At 31.8% G+C, this 9036-nt stretch overlaps 1 protein-coding gene across 1 annotated transcript; it reads left to right on the top strand.

Moving 5' to 3' along the window:
* The first annotated feature begins 308 nt into the window (after positions 1–308).
* On the top strand, positions 309–8435 carry LOC109862178 (nose resistant to fluoxetine protein 6-like). The gene is made up of 6 exons (XM_020442137.1): positions 309–384; positions 674–753; positions 922–1017; positions 1079–1208; positions 7838–8012; positions 8404–8435. The coding sequence occupies exons 1-6, from the start codon at positions 382–384 to the stop codon at positions 8433–8435; spliced, it is 516 nt and encodes a 171-aa protein (XP_020297726.1). The 5' UTR covers positions 309–381.
* Positions 8436–9036: the final 601 nt, after the last annotated feature.

The following is a 9036-nucleotide window of genomic DNA, read 5'->3' as shown; positions in this document are numbered from 1 at the left end:
TAACTTTTCTGTTCCGATTTACTTGATNTACCTACACACGTCGGCTTAGTCGTTCGTTGTTAGACACCCTGTATAGATAATGAGCAAAACACACTGATCTAAAATATTTTTTAATACAAAAGAATACAACTTTTTATAATAGTTACAAACTTCATTCATGAGTCAATAAATTGTATAATCGTATGTCTTTCATAATTTTACTAAAATCTTATTTTCAGGCTAACACCGGCTTATATAATTGTGATAATAATATTAAACCTAACTTTCTCTTATTATAATACGATGTCTATATTTTCTACATATGAACAGCCACACAAAGTTTGTCACAAATTCTGGTGGTCGAATATCCTATACATAAATAACTACAATGATATAAATACAATGGTATGGAAACCGCATGGAAACGCATGTAACTCTCTGTATATTAGCTATATTTGATATTTGATGCTTTCGTTGTAAGTTGTATTAACATTCAAAAATGTTTCTCGGGTTTGAACCGCGTTAGTGTCAGTTTTATACCGACGTTTCGTGATTATTTCAGCTTACTTCATCAAGGTTCCAAGAGCAGCCTGATACTGAGTATCAGCCTGATACATCTTTAAATAGCTAATTATTTATTAATTAATATTGCACAATNGGAAATCAAAATTTCTTTATGTACATTTTGTTACAGTGTATGACTTGGAGCTGGTATCTGGCGAGTGATATGCAATTCTACATAATTGGCGTAGCTTTATTGATTTTGTCGACCGTGTAAGTTGATGATTACCTATTGATTCGAAATTATTGCACAGTTATCCTCATTTCATGTACATTCAAATAACTATAAAATGATGATNAGTTATTGATTTAAAATTATTATAGAATTATCTTTATTTCATATAAGTATATTTGAATACATATAAAAGTTATAAATTTTAGATATATGTATTGGACTATTATTATACTGGGTGCACTTTTAATTGGATCGATCTTACTTTCCGGTTACATTTCATATATTTATGAATATATTCCAACGTAAGTAATAACATTAAATATATATTATTGGATGTGACTGTGATTTTTTTGATTATTCTAGACTAGATGAATTTTCGAGACAGCTGAACATCATATACTTTCCATCATGGGTCAGAATCGGCCCGTATATTATTGGAATTTATACAGGATTTCTGGCAATACGGTTAAAGAATAATTTAATCTTAAAAAAGGTGAGAAAAAAAGATATTATATCGTGTACATTTTGTATAAGTTTGATTACAAAATTAAAAGCATGTATTCTGTTAATACAAATATCGATAAAGACTTTAACCACTTGCGGTGCAAAGACGTGCCACGCACGTCAACATGCTTTTGTTACCGGAACGCCAGCGACGTGTTACGCACGTCGTTGGGCGATTATTACAGAAAGATAAATGACGTGCGTGGCATGTCTACTGTTCAATAAAATTCTTTACCGAGGCACAGTTTCTGCTTGCTCTTCATCGTGTAAAGTTATCAGTATTGACTACAGACTATAAAATGGAAAGTGATAGCGAAGCCAGTGATGTTATTTCTATAAATAAACGGAGAAGACAAGACAATGTAGAGTCTGACAGTGATTTAGAACAAATTGTTTTTCCAAGTCGGAATCGGCGTAGAATTCTATCGGACGACGAGGAAGATGTTCAGAATGAGAATAGAGAAAGGAATGTTTCATCCCAGGAATGGATTTGGAAAGACGCGGAAAATATAACGCAAGTATGGGAATATTCAAGAATATCTAGAATACATATTCTTGTTAGGCAAAATGTCACAGCTTTGGAAATGACAAGAGAAGTATTAGCAGAAGACTTTTGGAAAATTATTGTGACAGAAACGAATCGTTACGCCAGTCAAACACTCCAAAATGAAAACCGCAAATCACGAAATTTTGAAGACATTTGGTNGGACACCAATATAGATGAAGTACATGCGTATTTTGCTTTGTGCATTTTGATGTCTCAAGTCAAAAAATCTACTGTGCAGTCATATTGGTCTANAAGAAGCGTAATCGAGACACCAATATTTCGAAAAACAATGCCCTATTGGAGATTTGCACAAATTTCACGCTTTTTGCACTTTACTGATAACGAAGTTGTAAACAATAATGACGATCGTTTATGTAAAGTGCGGAGTGTAATCNATTATTTTAATGAGAAATTTCAAAATATTTACACTCCCGCGGAATACATTTCGTTAGATGAGTCGCTAATGAAATACACGGGTCGGATCTCGTACAAACANTATAATCCGTCCAAAAGAGCACGTTTTGGAGTGAAATTTTATAAGTTATGTGAATCCAAGTCGGGTTATTGCATCAAATTCAAAATCTACACGGGTCAAGATTTAGACAAAAATGCGAATGCAGGTGTCTCTGAAAGCGTCACAATGCTTATGTCCACAGTACTAACTGGTTACGGGCATACTCTATTTTTGGACAATTGGTATTCTTCGCCAAGCCTATTTCAAAAGTTACAGTCTAGAAAAATTAATGCCATAGGAACGGTGAGATGCAATAGGAAGAATATGCCTAAAGAACTCGCAGCTGCAAAACTAAAACGTTCTGACGTGATATCGCGCTCCTGTAATGGAATTTTGGTTGCAAAATGGAAAGACAAAAAAGACATATATGTAATGTCCACGAAACATACAAAAATTGAGATGGTCGAAGTGGAAAAAAAGAGGTGGAAAAATAATAATAGCCTTACAACAAAGCCTAACATCGTTTTAGAATACAATGACGGTATGGGCGGAGTCGATCTGCAAGATAGTTATTTATCATCTTTTAAATTAATGAGAAAATACGTTAAAAGTTATAAAAAAATATTTTTTTACATAGCAGATATGGCACTGCTCAATTCATATATTTTATATTGCAAAAAAATGGAAATACCAAAATGTAAAAAGTATTCTTTTTCGAAGTTTCGAATCGATGTAGCCGAACAGATTTTAGAAACAGTATGTCTTCCTGATTACCAAAGACGTAGAAGGATGTCTACTGGAAATGCTCCGAGTCGCTTACAAGCAAAGCAATGGGGACATTTCCCAAGAAATATACTACCTACAAACGCCAAAAAAAATCCACAACGGAGGTGCGTAGTATGCGCTAAATATAAAAAACGGAGTGAAACTACATGGGAGTGTAAAACATGTCTTGTAGCGTTACACATTCCAAGTTGTTTTGAAANGTATCACACCCTGCAAGATTATTAATAAATAAATTTAGTATTGATACAGATGTAATTTTATCCTTCTGCCTCTCTATATTCTCTTCTTGAACCCACCCGCTGAACGCTGCCTGAACGCGCCGCGAAGTGATTCCCGCTCGATTGTTCTGGCACGCGCAACCGAGAATTTCTGTGCACCGCAAGTGGTTAACCTTTAGAGGGCCGGCATTTTCCTTTTAAAATATTGACTTTTTTTAACAAAAAATGTATGCATATATAGAACTTATATGTAACGCAAAGTTTCCGAGTTTGTTGCTGACCGTTATAGTGGCCCGAGCGGTCCTTAACGGTATGGCCAATGTTGAAAGTTTTCAAAATTTGAATTTTAGTGGTTTTAAAGGTCTTTGATATTGCTAATTACGATTCTAATGTCAGATTATCAAAATTTTACATAAGAACAGTGTTTTTCAACCTAAATGAGTCTGAATAAGTAACAGCAATTACATTTATACGTGAAACTTTCTTTCAGCGTTAACTTTCCTTCAGAACTAACGACATGTATGTAACAAGTTATGTAGCTCTTTTTTTGTTTTGTTATTTTTGTAAGTTTTAATTTTTTTATAGTTTATTTTTGCATTTTTTTATTTTGCTATTTATTGTTTTAGAATGGAAAAATAAAATTATAACTAAATTTATATTTTGTGCATAGGAATTTATAGTTATGTTTCTTTTATATAAAAATTTTCAAAACAAGGTGTTACGCACATGATGCAGTATTACAAGTAGAACATATGTACATACCAAGTTTGACGTCTAATTTGATGTAATAAACACAAATGACATCGTCAACTTTTATCAAGTACACATATAGATACATGCTTCACAACAACAGATACATTAATATACAGGGTGTCCATAAAATTTTGACACAGCCAAAGTATAGAGATAGAATTAGTTAAACTAAATAGAAAAGTTATTTGCCACTGTGCAAAATTCGCAATAATAGTTAATAAAATACAAAGTCATAAATGTGTGTCAATGAGGGCGTGAGAAGCAATAGTCCTGACTCTGTAGGCGTAAGTGTGTGACTGTCAGAGCAACGAGAGACAGAGTCAGTGATGAAAGATCTGGCAGGCTAGCACCAAGAGCACCGAGGTGGTGGGGGCACGCACACAAGCAAGAACCACCGTCCGTGTGCGTGACGTAACGCTCCGCTGTTCGGCTCGTGGAAGAGTGCGGACATACTATGTTCCGTCTCCTTTTCACCAAGCTTGCTATGCGAGCAAGCACTGCGGGTAGAAAGCAACGTTTCACGTTGCGCGCTTGCAGCGTATTACAGCGCAAAATGCATTTCCAAGACTGTAAGTCTTGGAAAAAGTACATAATATTATTGATAAGGATGAACTAAACATCTCAAAATACATTCATATTATTATATTTACATTAATTCTTAATATAAGTAAACTGTGATAATTTGAAAGTTTTTAGAATATTGAAAAACATGTAATATATAAATAAACTATATTATTAATATTAATAATTTTTTTATATTTTTAATTCGTAAATCACGAAAAAAATCTACATTTTACAGATGCATAATCCTAAAGTATTTAATTCATATAACATAACATATAAATATAATATATTAATTTATTGAATTTCGTATAATATAAATTAAATTTTTTGAGATTATATGTCTGATGAATGTAGATTCTTGTCATAATTTACATAACAAAAATATATAAAAAAAGAACACTAATAACTTTCAATATTCAAAACACTTTTGAATTCTTTCAGTTAGTTCATATGTAATAATAATTAATGTAATTTTTAAAAAAATATAACGCATCTTGAAATGTTTTACTATCATCAATAATATTAATTTTTCCAAGACTGTAAATTTTGGAAAAAAATATTAATATATAAATATTGTACGTTTTTTAAATAAAAATTGTGCGTAAAAAGTGATTTTGTAAAAGAAGCTTCTCTATTTGATAGAGTTCTCTATTTTTTGATAGAGTAATAGAAAAGCTTCTTTTACAAAGTCACTCTTTACGCACAATTTGTATTTAAAAGACGTACAATATTTATATATTAATATTTTTTTCCGAAATTTAGTCTTGGAAAAAGTTTGTAATATTATAGATGATAGTAAAACATTTCAAGATGCGTTATATTTTTTTTAAAATTACATTAATTATTATTACATATGAGCTAACTAAAAGAATTCAAAAGTGTTTTAAATATCGAAAGTTATAAGTTCTTTTTTTATATATTTTTGTTATGTAAATTATGACAAGAATCTACATTCATCAGACATATATAATCTCAAAAAATTTAATTTATATTATACAAAATTCAATAAATTAATATATTATATTTATATGATATGTTATATGAATTAAATACTTTAGGATTATGCATCTGTAAAATGTAGATTTTTTTCGTGATTTACAAATTAAAAATATAAAAAAATTATTAATATTAATAATATAGTTTATTTATATATTACATGTTTTTCAATATTTTAAAAACTTTCAAATTATCACAGTTCACTTATATTAAGAATTAATGTAAATATAATAATATGAATGCATCTTGAGATGTTTAGCTCATCCTTATCAATAATATTATGTACTTTTTCCAAGACTTACAGTCTTGGAAATGCATTTTGCGCTGTAATACGCTGCAAGCGCGCAACGTGAAACGTTGCTTTCTACCCGCAGTGCTTGCTCGCATAGCAAGCTTGGTGAAAAGGAGACGGAACATAGTATGTCCGCACTCTTCCACGAGCCGAACAGCGGAGCGTTACGTCACGCACACGGACGGTGGTTCTTGCTTGTGTGCGTGCCCCCACCACCTCGGTGCTCTTGGTGCTAGCCTGCCAGATCTTTCATCACTGGGCCACGGTGTAAGATAGTAAAGTGGTCCGACTTATATATCCTCACTACAAAATTGCTGTGACGATAAGTAGGAACTTCGACAATCTTCCAATAGAAGGGCTAGTAAGACACGCGTACCGCAGTAAGACGTACATAGTTATACTTGTTACTTGTTTTGTTACGCGTTTTCCACGTGTATAATCGCGTTGTAACTGCAACCGAACACAAAAGTTTATGAAGAAGTTTATAGACAATATTTTTGATGCCTTAGACTAATTTACATTTACAAAACAGTTTAAAAAGAGACACGAGACATAATTGGCGTATGAGTTTCTTCTTATACCTTATTATATTACGGTTAGAATGCGTCAATATGCAAAGATTAAAAATAGAAAAGATAAATAAATTAGTATGTAAAAAAAGAAGAGGGCAAAATTGTATAATACATAAAAAAAGTGCAAAAATAGTATAACTTTGTATAGTATACTACATCAAATTAATTATTAAAGAAATAGTTTTTTACTTCTAACAATTATTATCGTGTTTTTATTCTAAACGTCTGCAAACTGATTTTTTCATGTTTTTTAACACTGAGTGTGATACCTATTTATGTATTGTAGTAATCATCTTAACTGCGTTCAGTTTCATGTATATGCGCGCATTTATCTATATGCATTACGTAAACTACAGATCATTCACACATATATGAAACAGAACGTATCTTTACATGTAGTAGTAATACATATCACCACGGTGTGTAAATAGTGAGTACTACTACATACATATAATCTCACCGATAATACGCGTGTTTCACTAGAACACCTATCAGACGATATTTGAAGTTCCTACTTAAAATCACAGGAGTGGGGATAGAGACCACCTTACTATCTTACACCGTGCACCAGGGATGCCAGATTCCGGCCGCTTGGTAGCACGCGGTAGCATGGAGGGGATGCGCACACAGCTTCGAGCCGTGACATGAAGCTGTGTGCGCATCCCCTCCATGCTACCGCGTGCTACCAAGCGGCCGGAATCTGGCATCCCTGCCGTGCACTGGGCAGAGTGAACAAACGAGCGCGGCGTGACTCGGCTGATTTCGCGGTCAGTCGATATTCGGCAGTACGCAAAAGAGCGAGCAGCGCTCGAGGGATAAGAAGCTACTGCTCTCCGCGATCAGCTGACAATTACACACGCCTACAGAGTCAGGACCATCGCTTCTCACGCGCTCATTGGCACATATTTATTACTTTGTATTTCATTAATTATTGCAAATTTTGCAAAATGGCAAATAACTTTTCTATTCAGTTTGACTTAATCTATTTCTATACTTTGGCTGTGTCAAAATTTTACGGATACTGTATATGCATATATACTTATTATATATTTTTATATGCACATTAAATAGTTAGATATTTTTGGCCACTATAGTGACCATTGCGGTCTTCTAAAGATTAAAATTAAATGCATGAAAGTTTAGATCACTAATAAATACCTTTAATCAAAATCTTTTAATTATTGTGAATTTGTTTTTATTAAATTAAAATTATTAAAAACTATTTTTATATTATAATTTTTGTCTAAGAAAAATATTTTTTGTTAAATTATTTGTTATCTATATTTAATTGAATGTTATAAAAAGCAAACCAGTGTATATACATCAATATTCTTTTTATTTTATTTTTATATGTTTATCGTATTTTATGTATTTTATTTTTAAAGTTGTTACTATATGTATATATTTATTTCTTTATAATCTAATGCAAATTTCAGAAAACAGTAATTTTATATTGGGGCGTAGCAATTACTTGCAACATACTGGTTTTATTTGGCCTTTATAAGCGATATATATCTATTTTGTCTAGTGCTACATATGTGGCATTTAGTAGAACAGTGTGGGCCATAGGAGTAGCTTGGATTTTAATAGCGTGTCTTACCAAAAACGGAGGTTGGTTTTTATTTGATAATATATAGTTTTTACATATGTTTGTTATTCAGCATAAATTATAAACTAAGATCAACAACATCTTTTAGCTTAATTATAACTAAACAATATCTGTGTGTGTTTGTGTATACTAAATAGCTAAGCAAAATAACTACTCATTCATCTGTTTATTTATTACAGGTATTGTTAATAAGTTGTTATCGTTCAGAGTTTGGATTCCTTTGAGCAAACTCACATATTGTGCTTACCTTCTACATCCTTTCATCATACATACAGTTCGCCTAAACAGCGAGGCTTCTTTACACTTTGACGTTGCACCTTTTGTAAGAATATAGAAATACTTAAAATATCTCTAAAAGGTTTTGATAAAACATTTTTTATGTTTTATTTTTAGATTGTCATGGTTTTTGGATACTTAACGATTAGTTATCTTTGCGCTTATTTGTTGTCTGTAATGACAGAAATTCCCTGTATATTGTTAATGGAAATATTTCTAAAATCTTTGAGAAAAAAAAATACGCGCCCCAAAATTGAAATGTCGTAATTATGAGGTATTACAGTTATGTGTTTTTCTTGCCGATTGTAGAAATATTCGCGTTAGCATCATTTTACAAAATTTCTGTCATTAAAGACATGTAGTAACAAGCCATTACGCCATTAAGAAGAAAACATGGACACGGACACACGGTATCAACCGTCAAGGAGTGACAACCCAGCAGAATTCATTATACGTGCACGGAAAAAAAAAGATGTTGAATCAACAGCATCGGTCTGATTAAAATATATTTTGTTGACACAACATCAATATTATTAAACTAGTTTTAATAGTCTAGATATTTGATTTATTAAAACCACTTTATTTGGACACTTTTGTTGTATATATTTACTTATCTCAAACACAAAAATCTTTATTATAATTACATATAAAAATAGTCTTTTTGATATGTAATTGAATGNCATGTAATCTATGTAATTACATTTGCTGTCAATTCGACAGTATGAAATAATTGAAACAAATCGACGGTAA

This window comes from Pseudomyrmex gracilis, unplaced genomic scaffold (genome assembly GCF_002006095.1).
Source record: "Pseudomyrmex gracilis isolate BER0280 unplaced genomic scaffold, ASM200609v1 scaffold_1450, whole genome shotgun sequence".
Taxonomy (NCBI): Eukaryota; Metazoa; Arthropoda; class Insecta; order Hymenoptera; family Formicidae; genus Pseudomyrmex; species Pseudomyrmex gracilis.
This window is presented reverse-complemented; position numbering and strand designations above follow the sequence as displayed.